This window comes from Hippocampus zosterae, chromosome 6, assembly GCF_025434085.1.
Source record: "Hippocampus zosterae strain Florida chromosome 6, ASM2543408v3, whole genome shotgun sequence".
NCBI classification, from domain to species: Eukaryota; Metazoa; Chordata; class Actinopteri; order Syngnathiformes; family Syngnathidae; genus Hippocampus; species Hippocampus zosterae.
Window position 1 is genome coordinate 7,863,898 of NC_067456.1, and position 17,531 is coordinate 7,881,428.

Genomic DNA, 17,531 nt, shown 5'->3' on the forward strand with positions numbered 1-17,531 from the left:
TGCGCTCAGACGAATACGTGGCGGACGCACGCGGATGGGCACGGATGCTAGTCACGCAAACAATTGAGTGTAATTGTAGTGGTTCCAGGTGACTTGCAGGTACACAGCAGGTCGTTGCTAGTGAAAGGTCTCAGTCAGTGTGGTCTGGTGAGTACTGAAAAGCAGGTTTTCTCATCAGGATTAGCTTTCATACTGAGGAGATACTGCTACTTTTAATTTGGAATGCAAATCAACACAAATAGAGAAAATTCGGCTGTAAATGAAGCCCACAGTATCGCATGTGGAAAAAAAAAACAATACATCCTAAAAATTCTCCCCAAAACACTGATAATATTCACTTAATGGAAAATGAAGATGGCTGAGGATCCTGACACCCCCCTCAAAAAACAATTCTATTTAAAAATAAGGTTTTTTTTCTTCCAGCTGTATATTCTCAGAAATGATGACAGGACAGAACATCCCTGGAATGAACGAGATTATGTTTGCTGTGCTGTAATATCTTATTTTGTGGATCGCATCAATGGCGCTACTAATCGATTGGCAAATGATGACAGTACAACTGACCACTGATTTTGCATGAAGAAGTATCTGTGTAAAAATCTAATAAATATAAACAAAATCATTAAAAATCAGTTCAATATATAAAATAAATAAAAAACATATCCAATCACCCACTTTCTGGAACCAATCACTGGTTGAGAATCACATTCAGTTGATTACTTGTGTACCACGCTGTAACTGAGCTATAAACGGAAAATCATCAGTAAAATTCTTGAATTTTTTTCATAGGCATCAATTTACCTGAAAAAAAAGATAGACAAGAGCACCACTGCCACCTACTGCAATGGATGTGTAATTATACTTCTTTTTTTTTCACATCCAAAAAAAAAACAAAAAAAAACATATTCCCCTGGTGACACACGCCGCCTCTGGCGCACTACTGCAGCACCCTACATTTACTGTCTCAAACCCAGTGCCTGGACCTGGAACTCTTTCCAACCTCTTCATTAATCAAAAAATGTCTGGAAGTAGACTAAAGACTAATTCTGTATTATTGTTCCCTGTCAGGTCACATTAGCATGGCCACTTGCTGCTGGAGAGCGCTCGTCGGGCTCAAAAATAACTCCCCTATTGGCAGATGAGAAAATGTTTCCATTTTGACTGTCACACTGTTTGACTGGCAAAGTAAAAGGCTAACGGTTGCTCTCCTCACCCTGGGACAGACAAGAACTGGAAATCACAACAACACAGCGTTCACAATTCAATGCCTCCTCGGTTTTACAAACTAAAATACCAAATGAATGAATGAAAGACAGAAAAAACGCTGATTACGATGATGGGGACTGCGACCCCGTGCTGCCGAGTGTAATGATTCCAGAAAATACGAGACCAAAGCCACATGTGGGAACTTGAGTAGCTGTTTTTTTTTTTTAAAGAGGGGAACGAAAACAAGGGACCTAGAAGAGAACTTTTGTGACGAGGTTAGGTTCATTTCCAGCAAGCGTGTGTTTAACAAGGCTGCCTAGATTGCCACAAAAAGTCGGGTTCATGCTAATTGGTTTGCATGTTTTTGATGAATGGGAGCGAGCATGCAGGAAGGCTGCTTTCATGGCACTAATAGGGCTTTCAGCAAGATCATTACCTCCCAAAAAGGCTCTGTCTCGACTTTTCCATTTATTCCTTGCGAAATAATCGCAAAGAGCCATCTGCAGACGGGGTTAAAATTACACGTTTCCTCGCTTTCTGCTGGCGTCATCAAACAATGTCTCCGCGTTTCTCTCCGGCCTCTGATCAACTCACACAGGAAGTCGAAGGCTTGGAATACAAAGCAAATGTAAGAGGCTTGTGGACAACTCAAATGCACTCAGAGAGGCCATTAATAAAAATAATTAGCACAGGAGATGAGCTGGGGTGGGGGTGGGTGGGGGGGGCTGAACGGGCAGAGAGCAGCTTGGCAGATGTAAAATCTCATTTCTGTTATTCAATTTATCAGAGGCTGAAGCAGGAAACTCACCAATCATTTGAGTAGTGCCTACAGCAGCGAGCTTTGCGACTGCGGATGGACATGCAAAACGCAAGGAGGCCAGACTGGTCGGCCAGAGGGGTCATTTGCCAAGAAAGAAGATCAGATATCGCCAATTTATCTTGCTCGAAAGGATTAGAGACAGAAGAGAAAAAAAAGCAAGAGGGCAGCTGCACACGCTGCTGCAGCTTTAATGTACTTTAAGGCCGTGGGAGTCATTCATCAACCCACACAAGACGCACGCCCACGCCGTCGGAGGTTCAGGTTGGGGAAGGCCAAGGTGATTATTGCCACGGTAACTCACACCAGTCATAGTGGTGGCGAGTAATCGGGCGGGTCTCAACCCTGTGGCTACATGTGTGACACAACAAGCGAGTCCTTGGAAGGTAGCGCACACGCTTTCTTCCCCGTTTCCTCCACGCTATCGCTTATGGCATCTTGGGACAGTTGCTGCGCCTTTCCAACTTTATAGGACCGGTCGGGGGAAGGCACTTTACTGTGCGGGCACGACAACGCCGGCGCTATAAAGGCATGCTGGAGGTGTTTGGTCACGCTATGAATTAGAACAGAGATTGTGAATCTGAAGGACCTGAGAGATGGGAGAGTAATTCCCACAGACACACACCAACATTCCCACTCCAACATCTGGTCTAAAGTCTTCCCAGATAAGTGGATGCTGTTATCGCTGCAAAAGATATGGATCGGCTCCATATTGGTCCTCTATTTTCAGTTCCGTTTCAGTTTTTGTTTCTAAAAAATACCAACCGTGTAAAGTTATAAATATATGGTCATTTTTTGTCGCGCGGCAGTGGCCATACCATACCAAATATTTACAAAAAGGTCATTTATAATGAAACAAGCTTAGGAACACACACAAGCGGTTGCCAGCCAATCGCAGGGCACACTTAGGCCACACAGGAAACCCGGAGCCGGGATTGAACCTACGACCTCTGCACTGTGAGATTGACGCGCTAACTACTTGACCCCGGGCCCCCCCCCCTCAAGCTAAAATTAAAATGAATAAATCAAAATCCAATTTAGCGATTGTTTTATGCCTCCAGAAGGGCACGCAATAGACAACAGCATTTGAATCTTTGAGGACAACTCCAATTATTTAGCCGTTTCCCATCCTGGCACTTTGGTGTACTGAAACAACAGAAAGGCTCGCTAGCAGTGGCAAAACCATAAAGGCAGCTTGAACTCCAAAAACACATCGTACGTAAAAGGACCCACAAAAAAAGTTTTCAAAAATGGAACGAAAGAAAAAAAAAACGGTTCGTCTATGATAGTTTTTACGGACGAGGCATATCCAGCAACAGGAGAGAGCTCATTCAGCTGAGTATGTCTTGAACATTTTTGATCAAATTACATGAAAATGACACTTAACAACAAGGGAAGCAAGACGCCACAAAAGCACCCCAATTACACGGGTCCTCGGTTTGCAAGCCACATTTGTAACTGTTCATTGACGTAATCTATGAACCACAGAAAAAAAAAAGCTGAATAGTCCGGACTGGGAAGGAACACTGGTCTGTGAGATTTCAGGAAAATATGATGTAGGTCATCAGGAAGTAGTTATATAAGCAGATCGGTAACGCGTGCGTCTCTTCGTCACTCTTTCAAGCTATGAGGCCTGCGTCGTGTGATAACCAGGCGAACTTTGCCAACACGCAGATCTTTAACTACACCACTGAAATAAATTACATTTGAAGTTTTACTGTGGCTTAAAAAGGACCCTTTCACACCAAAATAGGGTTGAAAATAGTTCAGGAAAAAAAAATAGGGGGAATAGACATGATTCATGTGAATTAAAAACGGGCTCTCTCAATGACCAACAAAAATGGATTTTGACCAAAAATATGTTTTAGGTAATTCCTTTAAATTTAAAAACACATTGCATTTATTTTCCATGAATGCTTTCCCACAACGTTAACGGACTGTATGAAAAAGGAGTCCGTCCGGGTGATGTTGATTTTAAAAACTGCACTGAATACTTTCACGTCACAACTGCAGTCGGAAGTCGGAGGACCACAGAGGAGATCCGACACCATCCCGCATAAAACTTTTCAATCATAATTTTACTGTTTGCGAGCCTCACGTGGGCCAAGCTGTAAAAATAAAAATGAACCCTGAATCATGGCGGTGTCGGCGGATAATAACGGTTACGATAATGATGTCGGAGGCCGGCGGCAACAAAGGGACGGCGAGTGAAAGTAGCCTACCGTGGTCGGTGATTTTACAGGAGACCAGATAGAGCTCCTTCAGGCTCCTCCCCTCCTTGGCGATGATTTCCACGCACCTACAGCAAAGCAGAGAGAGAGAGACATTTGAAGCACCTGGACTCGGATCAGCCGCTATCTGTGCGTTATGCATTTTTTTTTCAAATGTAAAAATCAATACAAATCAAGCGATTCTCCTGCAGCCGAGGTTAAAAAGAACATCGGCAGGGTCACCTCACTTTACATATTGCGGCATTTATTATTTAACACCTGATCAGATTAAATTAACATGTGGGGGGACGACTGGACCCTATGTGCACGTGTCGGCATGCGAGCGCACGCACACGCGCACCAACACACACTTGTTCACTTCAAAGATGGCAATCTGCATTCAGCACACTGGCTGAGCCCACAGGAGCAGAGTGTGTGTGTGTGTGTGTGTGTGTGTTGGGGGGGGGGGTGTAAAGGTAAAATGTGGTAAAGTATGCACAAGGGAGAGCCAAGGGGAAGATCAGAGGATGTGTATCAAGCAATCCTCCTTTAAATGATTCTAATGAGAAGTGTGAGTGCTAAAACGGGATTTTGATCAACACATTTGACCTATTAACCTTCAGCAGAAAATGTTTTGATCATTATGCTGGTGTTCTTTCATGAATATGTATGTGCCAAAGAGGGAAAACACACACTGAAATGAACATAGATGCCTAAGATGACAGGATTTTTTTTTAGAGGGATGGGTTGGGGGGCAGTCGACGTATTTGTCCATTCAAAGACATTCTGAGCCTTAGGGTGCCAATCTGAGTTTTTTTTTTCCATCTCCTGGATGAGTTGTCATTGCAGTCTTGGAGCAATTTTGGTTGGCAATCCCCTTCTGTGAAGGTTCACCACTGTTCCCAATTTCCTCCATTTGTGAATAATGGCCATGGTTTGATCGAGTCCCAAAGCTGTGGAAATGACTTTGGAACCTTTTCCAGACTGATAGACAGACTTCAGTCACTTTGTTTGTCATTTGTTCTTGATTTTTGTTGTTGTTGTTGTTGTCGTCGTCTTGGGGGCTAGAGGGTTTCATTTTGAGATCTTGTCACCGTTTTTCATTTTGTCCAACAGGTGCAATTGAAATGATTTCTTGAGTCAACAAAGCGGGAGGTAATCGTGCTTGGGTCTGGGCAGCAGCGTTGCCATGGTTACCTTGAGGATGCAATTTAAGTAACCGGTAAGGTGACTTGATTTTAAGTTAGATTACACATTATTAGTACAGATGCCGACAATTCCACTGAACAAGTCACAACCATGTGACTAGTTAACGGGAAGTGCATTTTTAACACTGACTTTCATTAACAAAGTTATAATATACATAATTTATTCTTTATATATTATAATTGGGGACCTGATAAGAGTCACACGTCCTTGTTTGTCTTTCTCTTTTAGCTTGGATGTGACACGATCCATGTTTTTTTTTTGACATACTTGTAGGTAAAAAAAATTCGAGATGACACAAAGTAAAAATAGTGAGCGTAAACGAGAATCTATCTGCTTCCTCCGGTGCTATTTTTCATGCGGTCGAAACATGACAAGGCGCGTGTGTGACGTCGCTCCTCCAGATTCCTACTGGTTGCATGTATTCGTGTATGCAACTGTGCCTTGCGCCGGAAGAAATTTCTTCCTCGGGAGACAAATGATGAGAAATCATGATACTGCCGTAAGATATGAATGGCAGAGCTGCTTCGTTGAAAATGTACCGTGTATGTTCCAGGACTACTTATCTTTATCCACCTGACCAAAGCGCAAGCAAAAACTCTGTATGCTTAACAGGTTCTAGTAAACTGAAATGCATTGAGAATCGCCCTGGGAATCTAATGCAGAAATATTTCCTTCTGAAAGGCCCGATTTGTAAGGTCGGGTTTGTAAGTGCAAAGCCCTTCCATGTGTGACATATTGCAATGTGGAATCAGGCGGCGACAGATGTGTGAGCAAAGTTCAAATGTGTGGCATATTTTTGCACCGTATTTGGTGCACCGGCCTATCTGCTTTAGTTCACTGGGCTGCATCTTTATACTTCCCTTTTTCTATTACATACCCGTAGCAGAGGTCCAGGGAGTTTTTTCAATGTTATCAGGCTGCGCTTTCCCTACTTTCTATTCCATCTTCCAATTTTGTCCTGTTTATGTTTGTCCCTTTTTTTTCCCATTCCATTTTTTCCTTCGTACAGCCACCGATGTTCATTCATGGTCGGTTTCCTCTCCCCGCAAAGAAGTGCCAGTACTTTTTTTTTTCTTGGTTTCAAGCTTATCATTCTTAATGGGTCAATAAAAATGTCAGTGTGTGTCTAATACCATATTGAGAAAAATCAATTTCCATGAAAACTGATTCAGAGGCTGTTCAGTCAAGGTCAAAGCTAAAGGTTTGTATTTGTCTTTTATTTGTGCATGTCACATTCAGAGCACTGATAGCTTAGCAGTATACTCCACAATTGCCAATTTGCTGGAGCGTTTTATAAATGCCATCAGTCTCCTCTGGCATTAAATGTGTCTCTCTACCCTGGCCATTTACGTTGAGAAGTAAAGAAAGAGTAGCTTCCCCGCGGTTGATGCATGTTTAACGTGTAGTTCTCTCTGAGGTTCAAATAGTGTGGCGATTTCCCAACAAACTATTTTGAAGAGAAAAACCGACAAGCCCAAAGTCTTGTATTGCGACATCTCTGACCACGCCAGGGCAATCGACAACAATCAACCCCAACACTGTTCATCAACATCAGAGTCTCGGCCCAAGAACTAAAGCCACAAAACAAACTAGTGAAGCACTGTAGGGGTGTTGAAAAGGTTGTGGAGTTCCATTTGTTGCATTTTCCGATATCGACATAGCGGGAGATTAGAGCTACGTTTCGGTACACAGTACTGGTATATTTGTCATTGTGTATCACATCAGTATTTCGTCCATCCATCAATTTTCTTTAGTGTTGATCCTCATTGGGGTCGCCACTAAGCAGGAGCCTCTGATTTTGGGCAAGAGGTAAGGTACACCCGCGCCAGTTCGCCAACCGATCACGATTTAGAGTCTTGAGTTGATCTAACAATCCTGGTTTTGGAATGTGGGCGGACGAGTATCCTGAGGGAAATAAACCCCACCCACGCGTGGGAAAACCAACAAAAAAACGCAACACAGGAAGACTGAGGGCTAGATTCCAGCCCTAATCCTCAAAACTGGGAGGCAGATGTGCTACCATCTTCATGGTCTTTGACGCATAAATTCACCAAACAATCTTGAAGCACTGTGATGTGCAAACTGTCTTTTGACATTTAAGACTTTGGATGGCCGCGGTCTTAAAAGGCAGAAAAATACCGGACAAGCATGACCCACCATTGTACAATAACAATCCTACCGAGCGTCAAACCAGCCGGGATACCTTGCTGTGTGTCTTGGGGGCAGCTGCATCGGAGCTGCTAATGAATAAATGCGCTGGCGAGAGCCCGCCAACAAAGGGGATGAGAAGAAAGAAGAGATTTCGGAATGCAGCGACGGAGGCCGAGCCACAGTTGCATCCAGTGGGAGCTTGTTACTCTGTGCTCCCGGGGTCCCGAGAGTCACCGCGAAAGCAATTAGATCAGACATCAGTGAGTGAGGAGTGGGAGCCAGGGAAGATGGAAAGACAGCGCAGCGGGAACGAGAATAAGTAGGAATCTCCATTCTGTGGCGAAAGGGAACAACAGAGGGGAGGTGAGAGAACTGAAGCAACAGGAGACGAAAATGGTGGGGGAGGCGGTATGGGGGTTGGGGGGTGAGGACATTAAAAAGGCAAGAGTGAGCACGAATGAAATGGAGGAAGGATAAATTGAGGAGAAAGTGGCGGTTTAGGAGTCGGCAGGAAGCGGAGATGCGGCATGTGAAGGCGGAGGTCAAGCCACATGAAAGAGCCCAGAGACGCAACTGACTCGCCCGCCCTACGCAGCCAGTTCCTCAGCTGATATGAATTACTGATCATTTCTGGTAACATGATGTCATTTCAGCACATTGTGAGTCTATTTTAAAGAGTTTGATCATATCGCTATGCGTTAGACTAGCGACCAGAAGCGAGCTCGCCTCCGTAGCCCAAATGTGGAAATGCTGCCTGCATATACGGTAAAGATTCCCATCCCCGGAATTCTATAGAAAGGAATAGCCTTCACCCGGAATGAAAACCAATGCATTAATATTTTGACTACGATATTACGTGTTACCGGAAGTTGCGTAAGCGGAAATTCCATTACCCGTAACCCGAATGGAGGTGTAATGCCGCGGGAGCTTAAATACACGCAACACCCACACGATGCGACGGAATAGACTGCCGCTGAAAGTTTTCACTTGCCGTTTTTCGATCATCAGATTTGAAACGACGACGTGAAAGTGAGTTTTTATTTCCGTGCGTTTTACTGGAATTGTGAATGATTTTAACTTTATTCACTTACGTCCTAGAGAACGTGGCACGATCTTAAAAGCAGCACCCACTCGACATGACCAAAGAAACGTGTTCGCTTCGCCGTTTTCATTCATCAGATTCGAAACGAAGACATGTAAGCGACTTTTAAATGCCGTGCGTTTTACTGTAATTGTGAAAGATTTTAACTTTATTCACTTACATCGTGTAGATCATCGCATCGAAACGTAGAAGAACTGTAACGACCGGAGCGGAGCGAGTGAAATGCATCCGTTTGAGCGAAGCTGGACACAAAGTTAAAAAGATCCAGCAGACACTTGGAGTCGGAAAGACGCAAATTGACGAAACTTTAAAAAACAAGGCATCGATTCAACTCATGATGACAAGCCACCATCCAACAAGGAAGCAATGCAAATGGCAACAAAAATCCTTCAGGATGCACAAGAATTACCAGACATTGGTGATCAACGGGGCAGTTACTTGCAACTAGCAAGAAAACTGTATGACACGCAGGCAAACATTGTCATAAACCAAAGAATGCATCCAACAAAACAATCCAAACTACAAATTTTTTTCCAAGACAGAAAAAAATAAACATTAAAATAATGTATGTATTTTACTGTTGTGATTTTTTGGGGGGACACACCTGTATTGCAGTTTTTGTTATATAAACCGTTTTTGGACAGTATATTTTTGTATTTTATTGATTGTGTTGTTACACGTGACATTTGGCAACACACTTGCAGGTTCATAAAGAACATGTACCATGCTCATTTCCCAAATGAGGAATTCCTGTTATCAGGACAAATTGGACAGCGCAAACAGGAGTCCGTACTAGAGAATATCTACTGTAGTCCCTTACGTCAACGTCACCTCCAACCTCAATCCGTACGTGCATTCAAAGACGACGCGCTATTTTCGTGCTCAGTGTAGGTCTAATGCTTGGTCTGATGGTTTGGACATGTCCAGAGGAGAGAGAGTGAATATATTGGGAGAAGGATGCTCAGTCTTGAACTGGCAGGTAGGAGGCCGAGATGAAGACCAAAGAGGAGGTTTATGTTAGATCACAAGTAAAACGACACAACGCATGATACATTCACAGGATATAGATGCTTAAAAAAAGAATCTGGCTGTGTGGAAACATCATTTACACTACATATGTTGTCAGCTAATTTTCACCTCAATCCCTTTTTGTAGGAAAAAAAAATGACGATATCACAGTCTCCATGACAACCTCGGAATGTTCAAGTAATTGGTGCAGCCAATAGGCAGGCGACAGAAAAAAGGTGGTGATCCTCACTGGGGGTCACCAAGTGTCACCTCGCTGTCGGCGCAAACAGCTTGAGGGGATCTATAAATGTTGCTTGATCTTATTCCTGCATTTGCACACAAGGGGAAATTAAACATGGTTTGGTTTGCAGAAAACTGCAAGCTTGGGGCGTCACTTCTTCATTCCTGAAGTAGTATACATTTTCGACTAAAATGGAATATACAGCATCTTCAGAATTGGCCTTGCTAAACCTGTCCGTGAACTTCACTCTCACTGCACAATGAGTACTCAACCTAAGAATGAGTACTCAAATCATCACAGCTTCAGAACGGATACACTTTACTTCAAGGAGAAATATGAAAAACATTCCAAGTCCTTAATAAAACCATCCTAAGCAACCGTCCTTGCTCACACTCACCCCAAAGGTCAATTTAGCGTATAGCGGCACTGTGGTGAACTGGTTAGCACGTTCGCCTCACAGTGCAGAGGTGTAAATTACCCTTAGGTGTGAGTCTGAGTGCGAATGGTTGATCGTCTATGTGTGATCCCTGCGATCGGCTGGCAACCGATTGAGGGTTACTCCCCGAAGTCAGCTAGGATAGGCTCCAGTGTGCCCCACGAGCGTCTCCGTAATACAGTAATCCCTCGTTTATCGTGGTTAATGGGTACCAACACCACCCGCGATAAACGAAAATCCGCAAAGTATTCTAACACCATGAAGTGTGTTATGGGAATTTACACTAAAATGCAGAAACATGGATCTGCCCAATGAAGCTTCGACACAAGACAACAATGGAACTCGAGCAAAACCCCAAAAAAGCAACACCTGATTGAAAGTGACTAGTGTGCCCGGGTCAACTAGTGCACCCTAAACAAGTAACCTGTTTACTTATTCATGAATTGCTCAAAATATAGTCAGCCAGTTTAAAAATGGTTTAAAAAGTTCACTCTTGAATAAAAGGGCAAAAGCGGCTACCAAACCTTCCCGAACGTTGTACGTGAATGTGAACAAACACGGCATTTAAGGAAGTGCTGATTCGGGCAACTCATTTTCTTTATTTTAATCCACATTTCCAACCTCCCCTTGTATCATGATTTATTTCCTGCAAGATATTTCCCTCGGGTTTGTTTGGGTTTCCGTTTTCGGAACGATTCAAATGCGCAGAGGAATTTTGGAAGATTTAGACGCGTCTCCAGCTGGATTTTTATGTGCGGTGCATATTAAACATACGATTCGGATAGAAATACACAACAAATGTTAATCTTACAAATGCCTAGATTAAAATAAAAATGAAGCGCTGAATTGCGGTCATTAAAAAAAAAATCAGCTGTGAACAGTATTGTACTTTCCGAAGAACACGTTTATTAAATGCCTTGTTAAACCGTGCCCTGTTCTGCTTTGCTGGAAACAAGCCCGAGCGAGGACGAACAAGAAGCTGATGGAGGACAAAGGGACAAGATCGCTTTCTGTGTGTGTGTCTTTGAGAGATGAGGCTCATCTTTTGACATGAAACAGACTGGCGGCAGGAATACGAAACTGTGACAACAGTTAAGAGGACACCAGGGTTCCGTACTTCTCACAAAGGAACGCGGACGGACAACAAATGTCGCGTTACTCCCGTGCAAGAGCGCCCGATGGCTCGCGGGACAAAAGGCGCAACGGTCCTTAGGTCCTTAGGTACGCAAGCGCAGTCCCCACCAACACGAGGCCTCCTTCTCATTGGGCTCTTCACACGGACAGGAATTACACGGCTGTTTGGAGGTACAAAAGAAGCAAGGGAATGGGAACGGGAGAGAAGAGAAGCATGACATGCCGGAAAGGAAAGCGGTTGAAGGTCCAGCAAGAGGTTGAAAACATAAAAGCAGCAGCAAGAGGAGGAGGAAGGAGGTGGTGACGAACGGACGAGGCTTGAGACTTCCACGGCTGTCTTTGGACTTAATGAAATGGAAGGGCGGAGCGGCAGAGAGCAAGGCTTTACACTTCTTAGGAAAATGCTCTCGTGAAATGATTCTTAGTAGTAAATTTTCTTTATATCGCCCATAAATCCCAGAGCAAGCAGAGGGAATCAAGGTTCTGCTTCCTCAGAGTTTCTCTCACGCTCTCGGGCTCCTGGACAAAAGAAACTTTTTTCATTGGGGTACAATAAAATGATGTCAAAAAAAAAAAAAGATTTAATGTCTGAAAAGAGGGCATTTCAAGGAGTGCAACTTTCACATGGGCAACTCGCAGAAAAGGTCAAATGAAGGCAATACAGATATTGCGCAATTTAAAAAAAAATGTTCATGACATTCCAAAACATTGAAATCCTTTTGACTATTTCTTTGCCGCTTTCTGCGTGGTTTGATTCAAACTGAAAATGACATTTTATGTTTTGCCTTGAATATAAACGCGCGACAAAAACAACCCCGCAGACGGCATTCGTGTCTTAGAATTTGTATCCATTTTCATAACATGACCAAATGATTCCACTCACAACCGCAAAAGTGTATTTCTTGTTGACAAAACGTTCCATCCAGAAGCCGGTGTTGCAAGAAACATATTTCATCACTATTTGTTTGAGCATTCCAATCGTGTAAATGAGGGTCCGCTACAGCAATTAGGGTCTGGCTGATTTCCCAGGCCGCCCCTGCTGTACCCACCACACAAATAAGAATCACATTCCTATTGTGTTCCACGGCCGTTCGTCATGTTTTAAACCAATTTTGCGAACGTTGTCAGAGGGCAGCCCGGCAGGTTGTCATTGGTCGGCTCCGAATTGTGCCAAAGGGGTCATAACTCCAACTATAAATGCCCATCACTGTGGCTTTCCTGTTAAAGCTAAGCTTTAAAACAGGGGGTGGGGGGGGGGGGGGGATAAATGAGCTGAATGGGCTTTTTTTTCTTTTTTTTTTTTGCACGCCTTCAGAGCCAAAAGAATAAAAAAAGGCAAGTCTTATGGTTGTAAGTTTGGCTCAAAAATACTTTCTAAGGCTTGACCCAACCCATGAAGTCTTGGGATGGCCAAACCGGACGAATTCCGCACGACTTTGACTTCACTTCTTAACGTCTCCGTCATGTCAAAAAACAAGTGTCAATGACAAAGTGGCTGATTACCTTTGATCAAAAAGGACTTAGTGAGGTTAAGTGGCAGTAACCCACTTGGAGCGGACCCAAACGGACAAACTCATCCAGGCCTGCGTGACTATCGCGCAAAAGAAGCTTTGAGGCAGCTTTCTCTGAACTATCAGAAATGTAAAGCAGGTCGCATGAGCAATTTTTCCTTTCATTTCTCAAACTCTCTCTGTATAACTCCTAAATGTAGTTCAATACTCCTCTGGGGAGTCAAATGGTCGAACAGTGCAAGGTTGCTTTTGGAAATGCAGAAAATTCAGAGGGTGTGATGCAACAGCTGAATTAAAACTTCACTGAAGTAGTGATGGGCGATGTGGAAAAACTTCTTACATCAAGATATTTATTGCCCATTTTAAATCATGATATATTTTTTCAGTTATACAATACCCTATGAAATATATAAATACATATTATACACACACACACACACACACAGACATGCCACACCACACACACACACACACACACACACACACACACTTACAGAGGGACTGATTTTTTTTTTCTTGATACATCACTGTACACATTCATAGTATAGCACCTTAAATTAGCCCCACGGTGCTCTGCCTACGATCTTCTTAAAAAATGGATTTTAGCTGCCCTTGCCAGTGGATTTGTTACACGTTGTAAATGACTCACTCACTCCTCCCCAGGCATCCTTCCAACAGTCACGAAAACTGTGGTGGTCGGGCCCCGTCCTTCAGTGAAAGCAATATAAGATGGAGCAAGGTCTTTTTGGCAGCAAAGACAGAGCGCTAGCCGTGCTCCACCTGGATTGTTACACTGAAACGCTAAATCACAAGAAACTGCGGTGTGATTTTTGTTCGGGATATCAATTTTTGTGACCCAAGACAGATTCACCGTGTCTGTAAAATCAATTTGTGTGTGTGTGTGTGTGTGTGTGTGTGTATATATATATGTGTGTGTGAATATGAATATGAATATGCATATATCTATATCTATATATATACACACATATGCATACACACACACAGAGATACACACACAAATCATGCAATATCACTTTCATCCTCAAAGATTTACAGGACCATTTTATGATTTTGAAATGACACTCATTCCACAATACCTCAAGTCATTAAGAGTAAATAACACAACTTTGTTTCAGGTGTCCCAAATTAATCAGCCGGTAGCCTGTACAAAATGAAGAGCTGCTCACTTCCATGTCTTTGCAGTGGGACGGGTTGATCTCCAATATTGCGATGGCACCCGTAACTAACGGCGCGCTACACTCTGTGCGCTCAGCCGTGGCTAATTGCTTTGCAGTTTGATTACTGCCATTCGTTTTAATGATCGCTTACTAACACATACTTGTCCCTCTCCCTTGGTACTCAAACATGCAAGAGACGCTGGAGCATGAGGTGCACTTGGAACAATGTTTATCCGATGCTACGAAGGTGGAAAATGCGTCAAGTTCGTGAGTATAAATAGGAATGAGAGAAAGTGTCCAACTTAGATTGAATCATTAATTTCTCAACTTATGTTGAGAGAATAAAAGATGTTTTAATTGTTTTGTCTGTTGGATGGATGCGGCTTCATTAGGATTAGCAGCACACGAACCAGGGGGGCAAATCCTGATCCATGGACTCCTGCTGTTCACATAATAAGAAGACCAGCCTGTCATTACAAGTGAGATGACGAGCTATTCAGTTTTTTTTTTCTTGTTCCTTCTAAGTTATGTGACTAAACAGCTATTTTGTTATTAGCTAGGATTATGTACGACCCCCTAGCAAAAATTATGGAATTGCCACTCTCAGATTTTCATTCAGTTGTTTCATTTGATAGAAAATAAAGATCACAGACATGACACAAAACTAAAGTCATTTCCAAAGACAGCTTTCCAGCTTTAAGAATCTATAAAAACCACCAATACTTGCAAAGTGCATCATCGTGAATGGTAATTGAGAGTAAAAACTGCCAATTCCAAATTTTTTTCAACCCCGGTCGGAAATCGCCAAATTTTTTTAAAGCATGTCAGACGTTTGAGTGAGCTGAGAAAATTGTATTTTTCTTGTCAACACTCAACAGGTTGCAATTTTCAAACTAGCACTGTTACTTATTGCCCACTTGAGGGGAAAACCAAAACCGTCGTCAAGTTTCCTCTGCAACTTGAATGTCGCTTCTCTTAAGAGCCAAATGACATGCGTTGGATTACACCAGCGCATTTGCTCTTGACTATAAGCATGGCTCAGATATCACAGCAAGGTTGTATGCACATGACAAACAAGAGGAGGTACAGCAGGACACAAAAGACGGACGGGGACGCGCTCCAAAGAGACAACCACATTCAAACCGCAGTCGTGCTGCCGGATGACAGCTGAGTGAGCAGTTCCTGTCATTGTACAAAGACGCAAGGTCGTTCCTGAAACTCGTCCAACATGTTTATTGCAGCGGTTCTACACTAAAACATGCATCCAAGGTTCCATCAACAGATTAGGAGCTGCTGTATTCGGCAACCCTTTAGTCCTTGACTTCTGCCATCTAGTGGAAAAGCATTTATTTAAACTGCTTGTCACTATACGTCGTTGGCATGGATGAAGGACTTATTTGTATGGATAATCATTTTTAAATGAATTAGGTGAAATTTCGGCTGCCTGATGGTCAACCAGTTGGCGCGCCGGCCTCACAGTGCAGAGGTGCAGGGTTCGATTCCGGCTCTGGCTTTTCTGTGGGGAGTGTGCATGTTCTTCCCGTGCCTGCGTGGGTTTTCTCCGGGTACTCCGGATTCCTCCCACATTCCCAAAACGTGCATGGCAGGTTAATGGAACACTCGAAATTGTCCCGAGGTGAGATTGTGAGCGCAAATGCGCCAGAGCGCATGGATGAGAATCACGGTCTCAAGGTAAAATTGGCGTAACATTTCTTCACGTTTCTGTACTATCAAATACTATCAAATACTATCAAACGAAAAAGCGTATGCTAAATGTAGAATGGATGCAGTGTCGAACCCCACCCCACCAATCTCCAACCCCACAACCAACATCCTAACACCTACTCTTGTCACAGACTGATCCATCATGTAACATGAAAATGTCACACCTTGCCATATAGTAAGCAATATGAGCAAAACAAATAAAACCCACCAGAGAAAAAACCAAAAAAGCCTAAAATTGGAAGAGAGCTCAGGCATATAGAATACTGTATAAACACACGGCTGATCGAATTGTTCCCATCACTGGGAACCAGGGGAAGAAAAAAAAAGATCCTAATTAGAAATCTAGAGCTAAACAATTATGCGGGTAATAACGGTAGGGCGGTCTCTCCGAACAACTGTTAGACTCTGGTGACATAAAGACATTTGGTACTCACGAAATCTGACGGCCAGCTTGTTGAAGCAAACGCCCTTTGAATAAAATTGATTTTCATCATGGATTTTCCCCAAAAATTACATTGTGGAATTTTGAGCTTTGGGAAAAAAAAAATCTGAATTTTTTATTTGTTCGGCTTTTTTTTTTAAGCAAGATAAATGAAAAGGGATGGAAAGAAAAGGTTTATCACTCTGGTAGAGGCTCGATTCTACCTTGGCCTGTCCAAAGATGCCATCTCAAGAGCAAGATAATCCAATAAGGTTGATGGCTAAGTGCATTTTGTTGAATCAGCGTAGACCAAGCAACGCTTGAGATGCTGAAGACAAGACTAAGAAGCCAGTAAAACACAACCACTGAGAAAACGGCTTTCAGAAATGAAACTCCGAAATCCGATTTTCCAACAATACACATTGTTTTTTTTTCCCTTTCCTGGCATGCATGTTGCACCGTATTTTGTAGTCACGATTGGATCGTCACTCTTAACATGCACTCACTTTCACCCTTTGTCTTGCACTGTGGCCTTTCCGTTTAAAAAAGCATAAAACCTAATTGATTGTATTCTGCTTGTTCGGTTCCAATGTTTTATTTTATTTTATTTCTTATCATCCCAACATTCGCCGATAAACACAAGTGAAATGGAAAAGCATTTGCTCGCCCGTGCACTTGCCTTTGATCCCCCTTTCCCTTTTCCCACGACTGGATATGAGAACCTGCATTCTTAAAAAGAGATATTTAGTCAGCTGCTGAACTATTTGGAGAGACAAGATGGAGAATACAGAGTAGAAACGGCAGCAGCGGCATCGGCGCACTTTTTATGAGACACTTTATGATGTATGGGACTATATCTTCTTCTTCTCCCCATCAATTCTCTATAGATTCCAGATGATAACAGTCCTTGCGCTCGACTGTCTTCCTCTCGGTCTCTTCTGTCCCAATGTTCTTCTGTGATCTACTGCTTTTCAACAACCCGACTTCTCTTTTGTGTTTTTTTTTTTTGGACCTTTATTCCCATGTTTATCCTTCTTTTCCCATTCAGCCATCTCTTCGTCCTCTGTTCTAGATCTTTCTTTGATTCCTTTATACCCATCTTTTCGCTCCTCTTGTGCTTCACGTGGGGAGGAGGGGGCGGAGATGGGGGAGGGAGGGGCTGCAACCCATCATATACGTAAT

The 17,531-nt window shown here is 43.0% G+C and overlaps 1 protein-coding gene and 1 long non-coding RNA gene across 2 annotated transcripts in view; one reads left to right on the forward strand and one right to left on the reverse strand.

Annotated features, from left to right (window-relative positions):
• The window catches only part of fbxl17 (F-box and leucine-rich repeat protein 17), a 188,233-nt gene that overhangs the window by 55,265 nt on the left and 115,437 nt on the right, over positions 1-17,531 (reverse strand). Inside the window, exon 9 of the mRNA XM_052068487.1 lies at positions 4,246-4,322. Coding sequence (XP_051924447.1) covers positions 4,246-4,322 — 77 coding nt within the window. The remainder of the gene's footprint in view (positions 1-4,245; positions 4,323-17,531) is intronic.
• On the forward strand, positions 8,577-9,263 carry LOC127602433 (uncharacterized). The gene is made up of 2 exons (XR_007962795.1): positions 8,577-8,789; positions 8,865-9,263. It is a non-coding gene; the product is annotated as an uncharacterized LOC127602433 (long non-coding RNA).